The following is a 14367-nucleotide window of genomic DNA, read 5'->3' on the forward strand; positions in this document are numbered from 1 at the left end:
AGACATCATTCGTTTTTGGTCAGCCCTTAGAGAGAGTTTATACTTCACCGAACTTTACCATTTCAAGCAATTTATCTGGATTATTTTGGGCTCAGATACTGTTACTTCCCAAATCACTTCTTATAATCATGCAGGAAGAAGGAATGCTAACGGTTTTGCAGATATGGCGAATGTATTAGGGAGAATGCAGTTGTTAAATCTATTGTTTTATCAAGGGGGATGTCCACAGATACTAACAGAAGAATCTAAGGACAAATACGGTGATATAAAATGACTTTTGACAAGAAAACACTGAAACGAAGGAAATAAGAGCTAAACGTACATATGTAATATGCTTTTTAATGAAAGTATAATACATTACTTGGATAGACAATTGTTGAGTAGGTGGATTGGGCCTTCAGAGGATACCATCCCTTTAAAAAACGTTCGTACAACTTTACTTCATAGGTGGTGTGAAAAAGAGTTCATTGTAAATATAATAAAACAAAACTCTAACCTACCAACTATCGTGATTGTATAATTAACTGTAGTTTAACTCATTCTAATAGGTCAATTGAAAAGTCCCCGTCCTACTATAGTAAAACACATTTTTTTGGAAAAATTAGTTTTTTTATTCAACATAATTCCCTTCAAGGATGATACACTGATTATAGCAACCCTCTAACTTTTCGATACCATTTTTGTAGTACGATTTGTCCTTTGCTTCAAAATAGGCCTCAGCGATCACCTCTTTATTCGACGAAAATTTCTTCCCAGCGAGCATTATTTTGTGATCTAAGAACAGGAAATGGAGAATACGGTGGATGAGGAAGCAATTCGAAGCCCAATACATGGATTTTTGTCATCGTTTTCACTGATTTGTGACACGGTCCAATAACGTTATGTAATAGTCGCTCTTGATCCTTCCTTTTTCAAGGTAGTCAATGAAAATTATTCCATGCGCATTCCAAAATACAGACGCCATAACCTTGCCAGCCGACTGTTGGGTTTTCCCACGTTTTGGAGCGGGTTCATGGTGTGCAGTCCACTCGGATGACTGCCGATTGGACTTCGGACTCATCTTCAAACACTGCTCCGAATCATCAACTCGTCGTTGTTTTTGGTTAAAAGCGAGCTTGAAGCGAGAAGGATTTGTGGCGGCTTAGACAATCGGCCATACTGCACAACGCGCAAAGCCCAAAAATAAAACCGACAACAGCGAAGGGTATTTCTTCTTCTTATACTTTACACTGGCCGATTGCCAACTGGTGTAATTGGCACCATCGCATTCGGCCAGGTATAAATCCAAAATGCAACCCTCGAAAAACCCTCTTTCTCATTTTTCCGCTGTCAGAAGAAGTACCCCTTGTGTCGTGCCGGACCATTGTCTGTAAACAAAGAATTGCACGTGGCCCTTGTTTTTACTGAGTTATTGTGTGGGTTGCATCGCATAGAACCCACAGATTTAATTCTAGTAGCGCCATCTATGTATCAGGCCGGGGACTTTTCAATTGACCTATTATAATATATGCATTAGATGTACAATAACACTAAAATAAATTATATTAGATGATGATTATTAGATGTTCCATTATTTTATTTAAATTAGAATTTTGTTATATATCAGAGTCACTAATGAACTAAAAGTCAATGTTGATGCGGTAACATTACGATGTTTTGATGTCATAAATTTAGATAATGTATTCATTGTTTTATTGAACGGTCTAAATGTTTCATTATCCTACGATTTAGATCCAGTCGGGATTTCTCTCAATGAATAAGTCAAATCGTATCATGAACAGAAGACGGAATCTGACAGACAGAACCTAATCTTACGCCAACACTCGCCAATTAGAGGCCGGCGTCTATTTTTGATTCCATTACAAATAAAGAATCTTCTTCCTGAATGGCCAGGGAAAGTATTGGCGCGCACATCGTATCCGACAGGTATTAAATAACATTATCGTTATCATCTTACGTGATCTGGCGAATGATTTTGCGTATCTATAATTGCATCGGCGTGGCGAGGTACCGCCGCCAAACCGTAGGTCTGCTAATTAAATAACCGGTCCGTCCGCCCGAGAAACAATCGTTCATGTGAGGAAGAATTATTTTGCTATTTAGTAAGATAATTAGACAGGTGTCGTATACTTAAATATTTACAACTGACGATGACTTATTAGCCGTCGGGTTATGGATATCCGTTTAGTTGCAGCAACGCTTTCGTTTGTATCAATTATCATAGAGATATAATCGTTGTCTATTTATTAGACCTATAAATTAGTCTTAAAAATTTTGTTTGATGTAAAGACTCACAGATTCCATCTCGAAAGAAAGATCTTTTGATGTCATCTAAAAATCGATCCATTTTTTGGTATGTTCATTAGCAGTAAAGCGCTATTTAGACAGGTCATGACTCATATGTTGAAACAAATAGTAATCTGGCGGACCATGATCTGGAGAATACGGCTGGTGGGGTAGCGGATGCGAAGGGAAGTAAAGTTGAAGCAAAAACTTGGCTAGATGCCGAGTTTCCGCACACTGCCTCAGGAAAATCAACCATCAAGGATTGGTATGCTAAGTCTAGACGTGGTGAAATGAGCACCGAAGCGGTGAACGCAATGGACGGCCAAAAGAGGTTGAAGATATCAGCTGAACGTGTACATCATATCAATCTCGAATATCTGGGTATGAGAAAGCTTTGTGCAAACTCTGTGCCGTGCGAGCTCACTTTTGACCAAAAACAACGACCAGTTTGATTCAGAGCAGTGTTTAAGCCGAGTTTTTGCGTCGATATGTGACAATGGATGTGACATGGCTCCATAATTTCACTTTGAAGTCCAATCGACAGTCATCCGAGTGGACTGCACCCGATGAACCCCCTCCAAAGCGTGGGAAAACGCAACACTCGGCTGGCAAGGTTATGGCATCTGTATTTTGGGATACGCATGGAATAATTTTCATTGACTACCTTAAAAAAAGGAAGGACCATTAACAGCGACTATTACATAGCGTTATTGGACCGTTTGAAGGACGAAATCGCCGAGAAACGGCCGCATTTAAAGAAAAAGGAAGTGCTGCTTCACCAAGACAATGCACCGTGTCACAAGTCAGTAAAAACATTGGCAAACATCCATGAATTTGGCTTCGAATTGCTTCCTCATCCACCGTATTCTTCAGATTTGGCCCCCAGCGACTATTTCCTGTTCTCAGATCTCAAAAGAATGCTCGCTGAGAAGAAATTTTCGTCGAATGAAGAGGTGATCACCGAAACTGAGGCATATTTTGAAGCAAAGGAGAAATCGTACTACAAAAATGGTATTGAAAAGTTGGAGGGTCGCTATAATCAGTGTATCACCCTTGAAGGGAATTATGTTGAATAAAAAAACTAATTTTGCCAAAAAAATGTGTTTTACTATGGTAGGCCGGGGACTTTTCAATTGACCTGTTAATGTTAATTTGTGCATTGTTAATACTGCTATACAATGCTAATTTGTACTCAACTATTCGTACATAATAAATTGCTGTTGTACAAGCAAACTCCAAGATCGATACGGACCTATGAGGATATTCTTTGAAAATAACTCAAATAAAATGCAGAACTAATTTTCCAGAATAAAATTCTAAGAAGTTTCGTAGATATATTCAGACACTAATAAGAATGATTACTAACCAAAGTCCTTCAGCTACCGAGTGTTATCCAGAAAATCAAGAGAAGTTACATATTAATAATCATTGCAACTCTTGGATAACATTTGAGAAGGACACAGACTCAAAAGGAATCAAACCAATTGGTCTTGCAACAGCAGTGAAGTGTATTTAATAAAAAATATAGCTGTGTATTAAATAAGGACCAATAAGTTCTGCTATGTATTAATTTCAAAAAAACGTAGCAATATTTAAATTCAGCGTGTACATACAGGTTATAGTTCTGTGAAGTAGTAATATATTGCAACCATCTTCACACCTCACTCTCAGCATACATTAAAAGTAATCATTTTCTCTGACCACACCTATTTCGATAACATAAATTTGATTATATTTTTTATTTGCTAATTCTTTGGTTATGAATATTATGTTATATGATTTGTTTATTTTATGACCATTTGTCAGAAATACAAAATTAAATAAAAACAAAAAAATCCGTTTTTATAAGAATTCTGAAAAACGAACTCAATCAAACCAAAGTGGCAGAATTTTATTCATTACTAGTTATGTTATATATTTTCTAATGTATAAGCCATATAATATCTGTACATTTGCAAAAGTGTCCAACAATATCAAAAATTAACACATTAAATAATAGATTAGCGTATAGCTTTGATTCTAAGATGCCTTTGAAGTTATTTTCGAAGTATAGTCTCTGAGATATAATCCATGAAATATCTATAAAAATATAATAATAAATGCTATAATATAAAAACTATATCTATAAATGTTTGGTGCCTTATGCAGGATAATATCACTATCATTTAATCTAATTTTACAACATAATGTCGACTGTTTGTGGCCATATTTCATGAATAGTATAATTAATGTTTTTACGTATATCAACTGTTTATAGTTTATTGCAGTTTGTTTATTTAACGCCGATAATTGATATATCCTCACAAAAATTAATGTGATAGTCATTGACTGGTCAATGACCGAACATTTTCAAAACAGCTGAAAACAAGCATCGATTCTTTCGCAGTTAGTATGGCAGGATGAGCCACCTTGATGTATTCGACAAGCCTATTTGATCCAACGACAGCTACAGAAATATAATTATTTATATATTAAATACATGTTAGTCTATATCTATAAAAGTCCATTGAAATCAAGCGCGGTAGTGTTGCAAATGTTGAAGTACCTTTATTTTATATTTATTGAATTTTTTCTAACCATTAAGCTAAAAATTCTGCTATAAAGTGATTTGCGTTCATTAATTTCTTATTTAATTTTTATTTATGGCAACAAATACATCTTTATTTTTTATTCGCCAGTTTTAATCGCCATTTCTTACACCGTCAGTAATGCTATTGAGAGTTGTTTCTACTCTAATTATTGTTGTCTCAGAATGGCTATTGTAGCGAGTGTCCGTCGTTACTCCTACACATTTAGAAAAATCACTATCAGTAAACCAAATCGAACTGGTGAGCCGAAATGAGTTGCTTTTCTTCGAAAATTAGTTTGACGCGTTTTAAGAAGAGTTTCTCGAATAATTTAGATACTATGTCAATTCAAAGACACAGAAAATGTGATTCTTCTATCAAAAATTAAAAAAAAATCAACAGGGGGAAAATAATTTCAAGTATAATGACTTTAATATATTCTTTGACATAGTAATAAGTTAATTCAATGAAATTGAACAGGGGTTCTTGATAAGATCGTTTGGTACCGTAAAACCAATTGACCGAACTGATACGTGAGGGGTCAATTTCGCAAATCGAACCGGAGATCGTCTGTATTCTCCCGTACGCAGAAGATGCGAAAACTGTTATTTTTTAATTTACGACGTTCTTATGTACGAATTGCCTGTCTGCCCTTCGATGCAACGAACTTTATGGTACGCGGTACCGTCAGTAAAGAGTAACAGTCGATAAAGATTTATGGTACAGTTGGTATGAGATGATTACAAGAGAGTTGAGTAAGAGAAATGACATTTTTTTGATGACATTTTTTTGGATGATATCAGCAAAATTATAACTTCGGTTTTAATAATTAAATCACGAACTGTGTTACTTAAATTCTATTATTTGTAAATTAGTATTTAAAATGTTTTCGGTTTAAATAAAAGATCGAAGGTCACAAGAAGAGAAATTTTCAAAAACATAAAACAAAACCTACAAAATATTGCTCAAAATATATGTGTATTTAAAGAACATTTTCATCGAGATTCATAAATTAGAGTCACAATCAATAACAATCCACAATGTTAGACTTAATAGTGGTAGCCACTAAAACTATTCCCCATAACTGATATCTAATAAAGAACAATTATTTTAAAATATCTCTGACAACAAAACAAATGCTTCAAAATCCAGTGGCAGGATTACAATTAACCCTAAAAAAGCATGTACGCTGCCATAACAACGACAACACATCTGTCATTGCCTAAACAAACAAATCGTTTGTTAAACGCGAACCTTCAACAATCAGCTCCGACCAAGTGATACGTTTAACAATGGAATTTCTGGATCCCGGTTGTAGTAAAATACCGCGACCACCAAATGCGTTTATGTTGTATGCCAACGAGCACCGAAAATTTATGGCTCACCTGTACCCCACCGATTCCAATAAAGAGATCAGCAGAAAGCTCGGACAAACGTGGAAGGACCTGAACGTACAAGAAAAGAACAAATACTTCCAGAGAGCCAAGGATATCGACATGGAGCACAAGAAGAAATATCCCGGGTATGTTTATAACCCTAAAGATGCTCGTATGAGGAAGGCCATACGTACATCGTTGCGAGACAGATCAATTTCGGCTTCACCAGTCCTTTCCAGGCCTCATGCCAAGAGACCGGGTTTTTCCAACATTTTACTATCTAAATCCAGCCCTATGTGGAACGGTGCCTCATCCTGGGATCCCAAAGTCAATATAATACCAACCAATAGCTTTGCGGAACACACAAAAACAAACGGCGAAGTTATATCAAGCCGATTAATGTGTCACAATATCGATACCGATTCGACATTGGATAATAATTCCGAAGAAGAAAAGCTATTATTCGAAAAAGAGAAATCTCAACTGCTAGCCGCTGAAAATTATGCAAAACTCGAGCATTTAGATGTGAACGGGAGTAAATCATACATACCTATATCAGCAACAAAATTCGTCAAAAATCCAGAATTATTTACGAACAACGTCGAATATCACAAGGAATATATTGTTAAATATTTCAATCATATACCTGATTATGAAATATTTCAAATCACCATGGATGATGGCACGAACTTTCCCTATGTTACAATTCCAAATTTAATAGTAAGATCTAATTATAATCCTATTAGATACTAATTTATTTAATATAAAAATAACAAATAAATGTCATAACATTTTTACAATGCTTTCTGTCAAAATAAAAACCCTGTAATACCGACCGATATTTAATTAGTCCTCTCTAAAAAAACTGTAAAACATTATAATACTAACTAGTATTCTTTTACTAGTATCCATTATTAATAATCTGTCAGGATATATCAAATACAAAATGTAAATATTTATCTAAAAATAAAATCAATAAATGAATAGTTAAAACATTGTAGCTTCTACACTTGTCTTGAATCATAATTTCCGATCATGAATAAATAGAAAAAAAATCTTTGTTCTACGCTCACCATTTGCATAAAATTATATTTAATCGCACACCTGCAATTCATATCTCTGATATACAAAAAATGTTATTCAAATTAATTAATTGACTCCTTTAAATTTTCTTGCACACTTTCACTGTGGTTGGTTGGCGACATTGACATAGCCAAATACATTGACATTGACAGTGACAATCGTTTATTGTGCACTATAATTATATAAGGTTATATGGTAATTAATGGAGTTCTTTCACGAAACTTTGAAATAGTTTGTCGTGATTTATTTATGTCAGATGAAAGAGATTCAAATGATCGGTCATAAAATAGTGAATAAGTCTGCTACCCGCCGCGGCTTTTAGTGCTTTTGAAGGCGTAATCTCTTTGACTCTTATCCGTTTAAGAGGTTAATATAAGTGCATTTGTATGGATCAAATTTATATGGTTGTCAAAAGAAATGGGTTTATGGACCAGTTTTGGACGACATAATTTATATGTTGAATAATTGGAGGTTAGTGTATTATTGTATATCATTTAAATTGATTATGATGATTATATTGTTCTATTAAATATCACGTTATACGTAATAAAAAATACGTAAATTGAATAATTTGAGTACATGTTAATAGTTCGAACTTGACACTGACGTTTAGTTGTTTCTATGGAGTCTGGTATTAGACGTGATTCACGGAATAGTTCGAGTCGTAAAATCTCATCATTTATATCGTGTAAACGATGAAACAAACGTAGAATGATCGCGAAGTCGTAAAATAGATACGGAATGGCCTTCGGTGTTGCTTCTAGAATATTTCAAAGGTGCAATCTTGTCCGGCTAGCCGCCAAGAAGTTTAATATCAAGTACATTTCTCTCGGGAAAATTTATATCGTCGTCAAAGTATCGAAGGTGTGTGCGTATATGCGTGGATGCACTGTTTTATCGTATCGAGGCACACTACTAATTTTGAATGATTTAATTAAAGCATTGCCGGGGTGTGCATTATACGACCCAAGGCCAAGGTGATTTATAGACCAGTTTTAATGGTTATCTTCTTTTTAACGTAATAGTTTGCGAATATAAATTAATCTAGATGAGGGGTGTTTTTCTGTCAGTCAAATCTGTCATATTCTTTTCGTGTTTATAAAACATTTATAATTATTTCTTGGCTTCGAACCGTCTTTGGTTGGTATAACAATACAGTGTTTTATTGAATATGTTGATAGCATTTTGTATTTAAATCAAAGCAGATAATTTAAGTTTAAAACCAAAAATAATTTTCTGCAAGCAATCGGATTTTATTTTTAATGTAATTATTATTTTTTATTCCTCGTTCGTTATTATTTTATATCTTTTCAGTTTCATATTCTATTAGCAGAAGTGTTACATTTGATCGGTGATTTTAAATTTATTTTTTTTACAAGAATTAATGTCTGGAAATATATTCGAAACATAAAATACATCATTATAATCATATTTGTATGTTTAGTTTGAATGAATGATCAAACAATGTGGGAACAATTAGCTGTTGCATGTTTGAATACTCTCTATAATCATTTATTTCCTATCATTTAGTGAAAACTGACACCTGATGTGTAATTAGTTTGTGTGTTTATTTAATACAGTACTCCTGTCTCTGTCTTGCAGATGTCAAAATGCAATAACAATTACTCTAAGATTCAGATAACACTGATGTACCAAAATATGAAGGTACTTTAATAATTATAACAAAGCAGTTGGGAAGAAGAATTTCTGAGGTTTATTCAATTATTCAAGAAATTAAGAAGAATATTTTACTTTGTGTTTTAAGGGTAATTATGATGAAAAATAAATGTATGATTTTGAAGATTAAGAATTGTGTTTTAATATAGTTTAGACTCTAATTACTTATTCATGTTCTAGAATTAATTTTTCTCACAATAGAAAACTTAATTACCTTTATACGTCAAGATATGCCTATAAAATGGTTTCCTTTTATATTTCGGCTTCTGTGATTGATATATTGATCACCTTACAATTAAAGATAATGATTAATACGGCCTTGATAAAGCTGGAAGATTTATTCGCAGTTCTTATGACTGCGTGATGAAATACAGGGTAGGTAAAAGGAAATGGACACGATTCAAAAGGAAATAATATATTATTAACTATTTTCAACCTTGAGACCTATTTAGCAGTTTCCGTTAAACGATATTCGTTTGAAATTTACAAAAAATATAATAACATGGTCACACATTACATCACTGTATGGTGCATCTCCTGTTTTGCATCAATTAGCACATTAAAAAAACATCCATACCTTTTAGTCAAACATTCGACGTGTCGTATTAATTGTCGCTAACCATAATTGTTGACGCTAGTCTCATTAATTCATTGGTATTCTCCTATGTGACTATTTATCGCGATTATTAGGTGATATCATGTACCTATGTACAACTTAATTTTGTGTTTATGCAAATACAGCTTTCATTGACAATACATTAAGAAAGAGTGTATTAATAGATACGTGAGAAAGTAACCTACGTTTTTAACATTTAAAAATAGAACATTCTAATCCTAGATCAAAATCCTCTTTCAAGATCTATTTGATTAGATGGATAGTAGGTCTTTTTTAACATAAATTTTACCAATTTTTTTAATATTCTGCCCATTACACTAATTTCTGATTGTGTGTTTGGAATAATAATAGAAACATTTTGCAATATGTAGCCATTATGTTCGGAACGGAGAACATAGAGCTTGGCTGTTGATGTTATAGCAGCGTTTAATCTAATTTTGTCAATTTTGAACGATTTGAGATTCTTTCTTTGAGATAGACTCAGAGTCTCATCTTTTACTGAATAGTGTTTATCTAGTCTACATATAACATAGGAACTATCCACTCTAAGATACATGATTTGCTTTAATTAAAATACAGATTACAAAATATTCTCTTATATGTATGTATAAATGTACGTATGTATGTATGTGTAAAATATGAAATACAGCAATTGTACTAATTTTATTTAAAATAGAACTAATCGACCCCAGCCTATTTATCAGTAAAAGAAGACTTTCCTTTTATGAATATTAGATTTTTAAATGTATTATCAGATACACAGCCTTTTGGGGAATAAATAAAACCTGCTAGAGAAAACAATATTTCCACAGGTCCTGATGAGCAAAAATTTGCATTGTTATATATTATTAACACATTTTATATATCTTGATAGCGTTCAAGGATAGTAAGATTATTGTTTTCATCGTTTTGAAACTATAACTCCATTTTTGATGTCAATTGTTGATCACTGTCTTCACCATGATCTTTACTGATACTGCAACAACTGTATTATTATTAGCAACAGCATTATTTCATGTTCTTTTGTAATTTGCCTCTAGGGCATGAATTGAAAGATTTTGAATTTTTTGCTACTCATCTGTTGTGATGCTTTCTGGCAATCAATACAATTTGTAACTAGGGTGGTAGCATAATGAGCATATGGCTCCATTTAGTTTAAGTCATATTTTAAGTGAATTATCAAATTAGTATTTATGCAAATGCAGCTTTCATTAAAAATACATTAAGAAAGACTGATGAGTTATCAAATCTTCAAAAAATTACCTTAACAGTTAAAGTTACCTAAACATTATCGCGAACGCTATTGTTCAGTGTGGTATTTTCCTCCAGTTAAAATTAGTGAATATATCACAGCATTCACTTGTCAGCTGTCATCCAGCATCATAGACGCGCAGGCGAAGTGAATTTAATTATCCATCGTACTCAACTTAATTAGTACTCAAAAGTTTCGAGAAAATAACCTTTTAAGTATAAAAATGAAATTTGACAATTTGACATAAAGTACAGTTGCAGTGTCGCCAACTTCAAAGGTTGACACATTCAGCTGTCGCCATTTTAGATATGGACATAGAATAAAGAAATTTAGAAGTGAAAGTTATATGGAAAAATCGGGTCCCACGTTTAAGCTTTCATTCCTCTAGAACCTATAACGAGTGTAATTCATCGTATTTGTGTGAAGTACTTCGAAAGAGTGTCAGTGCATCCCAATGTCTCGCTAATCAGTTAAATATGCGACGTGATAGTGATGTGCGTAGACTAAAACGTTTAACACCACCTGATCTGATTACTGGACATATGTAGACTTTAGAATAAGACCAATTAATTAAGATAATATTTTATACAGAAGATTGCTTAATGAAGTGATTTTCTACATGCCATGTATATATAATATAGACATAAGAAATACTTATTGCCAATAGGGCAGATTGTGGACTCACGAAGAGTAATAAAAAAAAGTTTAAGCTTTTCGGAATCCCCCATTACGCGGCCATTTGTACATGAAAAATGCAATAGCTATATGTGTGTTTCTCTCTCGTTCGGCCTCGGTATTAATAATTCTTACCTAAGGAGTTAACGGCCATTTTAGGTGACATAATTTGTATTGTTTATTTGCGTCAAGTTTTTCGGTATGTGTTTTTATATATATATTTAACAATTACTTTAGATTATTCTGTGTATTTTAATTTATTAGTGTAATAAAAAGAAAACATTAAGGGGGTCTCTTATGATCTCCTATGTAGGTCCAGGAAAGTTTGTATTCATTTTAAAGATGAAAACTATAGACCAAAATGTGGAAAGCCATGGCTGAAACAAGATGTATTTCCTACTTGTAATTTAAATAGTAAGTATTTTGTTAAATAATAATAATTTATTGCATTGAGAGTGGAGTTTCTAACTTGAAATGTTTATGTTCATTTACAGATTACTCAGCCTGTCCCATCAGTTTCGTTTCAGGTTGGATGAAAAACTAAAGGCTGTATCTTTATTGAAATGCAGTGGCAGAGGATATAAACTGTCATCAAAGATATTCCGCTTGCCTTTTAGAAGAAGGTTCCTTTTTGCTGCTGGAGTAATAACATCTAATTGTGGTCGTTAGTTCAGAAACTTGACTGTATAGACCGAACTGCAGTTGTCATATTTGATAAAATGTACCTCAATTTAGGTAGGTTGTTAATTTAGTTGATTCTAAAAAATAATACAACAGAACCATTTATAGTTATATTATCTTATTTTAGTGTTTGTTTTAGGTTTGTTTTAAATATTAGAGAGAAGATAATATCAGTAGATTACTTATGTCTTTATGGTCAAGGCAAATTAATATAATTGTAATATCTCAATAAAATATATTTAAATATATTTATTTTTTTATTTTCCCAGTAAAATTATTTTAATAATTTTAATTTCCCGCTAAAATTTTTACTATACATTTTTAAATTTCCCGGCCAAATTTTTAAAATTCCCGCTAAACATTTTTAAATTTCCCGCCGTAACTAACTGTCATGCGTAAGCGCCCTCACACGGGGATTCCGAGCGTAACTTAGAACCAATTTTAACATAGGAGATGGGCTTCTAAGTTTCTTTATTCCATGGATATGGAGTGTAATTATGTTCAGATGTATTTTGAAGCCAACAGTATTGGAAATACTAACTACAAATACCTCAGCGCCAGGGATTTGAAATACCCATTAAAAATTACATTTTTATGAAGTAATTGAATTACGAATACCAAATACATTTTTGTATTTCAATTACGTATTTTAACTGCAAGTAGTTCAAATATTGCCCAACCCTGGGAGAAGCTTATAAGGTTCTTCAACTGATTTAGCTTAAACTGGATTTAGCACCAAAGCAAATGTTATACTGCTCGATACAAAATCGGTAATATTTTTAATTTTATTTAGTTATGAATATCCGCGTATTACTTTTGCACTGGCCTAATATTTTTACCTTTTCAGTATACGTGGATGGACCATCGGCGTTCGAGGCGTTTCATTTTGAAACCTTTAAGGCAGTGACCGACAGGTTATGGTAGTCCTTGGGGCGAAAGCCGACAGACTCTTTGACTGAACAAAACCGCCGACAAAAAATTATAGGTCTTCAGGAATTTATTTGCTAATTTACAAATTCTTTCATTCCCACAGGGGGGATTAAATATATTGGGTAGCAAAAAAATATGGAAGATTGGATGGAAATATTGTAATATTTTTATGGTTCTATTATAACATAGAAGGAATATTAAAAATAGATGTATTGTATTTGTCGAATAATAACCAAAATTAGTAGTTGAATCTATTAATTCAATGAATGGGACTACATGTGTCCATATTAATTCTACAAATCAAAAGATATCAACATATCATTGTTAGAACCCATAACATGGGCAAAGAAGCTGTGCTCATTTTTTTTGTTAATATATTATATTAATATAATATTACTAATCTTTGCCGAATAACAATTTATCTCTACAGTGGATTAAAACTAAGGACTTATCTAGAAAGACCCAGTTGTCCTTATTATTACCTAATAAGATAAAATGTTTCAGTGTTTTAGGGTACTACACCTTCACTATATAACTACACAATATCACGCGTTATGGTTTTCTTGAGTCTGCGTCCTAGTTCAGTGTTTTCCAAGAGTTACAGCACTGCAGTGTTAACATAGAGTCTTTCCTCAGTCTTGTTGGTAATCTCTTAATTTCCTCCGGGACAGTTAGAATCCGAAGGTCTCTCTATAATTAATTGTTCCTCTACAATGCTCCTTAGGACTTTATTCTGAAATACTTGTATTATCTTTTTCTTGCAGAACATAACTGATACTCCACAGCTTGTACACTATTTGCTTGTACAGCATCAACTTATAATGTACTGATAACTGTGATTTTCACCCAATAACCAATACATTTTATTTTATATTTTATTAGAGTTCTTTTTTGTTCTTTTTGATGTATTTTCCAACGACGTTTTGCATCAAGATTCATCCCAAGCTATCAGAAAATATAGCCATAGTAACATTTTGCATTTGTGCTATATCATATGTACAGAGTAGGCAAAGTATAGGACCTTGTGGTACACCTGTTTTTGTTGTATTGTTGTCTTTTATTGTTGAGTAAACGTTTTTAACTCTAATCTAATTTAAATTCGAAACCTCAGTATGTTGTTTCGGTAATATTTTATGGAGTTTATATATGAGCTCTTATACGAGAGCTTAATAGGTTTTTTCAATAACATCTGTGATTCTATGGTCTATTCAAAGTTTTTTTGAA

General features: G+C 33.0%; 2 protein-coding genes and 2 long non-coding RNA genes across 15 annotated transcripts in view; 3 read left to right on the top strand and 1 right to left on the bottom strand.

Moving 5' to 3' along the window:
- Ppn (proteoglycan-like sulfated glycoprotein papilin) overlaps positions 1–14367 on the bottom strand; it is a 160911-nt gene that overhangs the window by 93536 nt on the left and 53008 nt on the right. The gene's annotated exons all lie outside the window — the stretch shown is intronic.
- LOC143195670 (uncharacterized) lies at positions 6030–7056 on the top strand. Its single transcript, XM_076403068.1, has one exon. The coding sequence runs from the start codon at positions 6146–6148 to the stop codon at positions 6980–6982; it is 837 nt and encodes a 278-aa protein (XP_076259183.1). The 5' UTR covers positions 6030–6145; the 3' UTR covers positions 6983–7056.
- LOC143195672 (uncharacterized) overlaps positions 7493–14367 on the top strand; it is a 61851-nt gene continuing 54976 nt past the window's right edge. Inside the window, exon 1 of the long non-coding RNA XR_013005580.1 lies at positions 7493–7783. This is a non-coding gene — a long non-coding RNA (uncharacterized LOC143195672). The remainder of the gene's footprint in view (positions 7784–14367) is intronic.
- LOC143195671 (uncharacterized) lies at positions 7936–9108 on the top strand. Of its 2 annotated transcripts, none has more exons than XR_013005578.1 (2): positions 7936–8176; positions 8915–9108. It is a non-coding gene; the product is annotated as an uncharacterized LOC143195671 (long non-coding RNA). The 2 variants fall into 2 exon arrangements; XR_013005579.1 differs by having other exon boundaries at positions 8150–8289; positions 8915–9052.

Source organism: Rhynchophorus ferrugineus, unplaced genomic scaffold (assembly GCF_030347505.1).
Source record: "Rhynchophorus ferrugineus isolate W39M unplaced genomic scaffold, kcgeb_rfMv2 rfM4, whole genome shotgun sequence".
NCBI classification, from domain to species: domain Eukaryota; kingdom Metazoa; phylum Arthropoda; class Insecta; order Coleoptera; family Curculionidae; genus Rhynchophorus; species Rhynchophorus ferrugineus.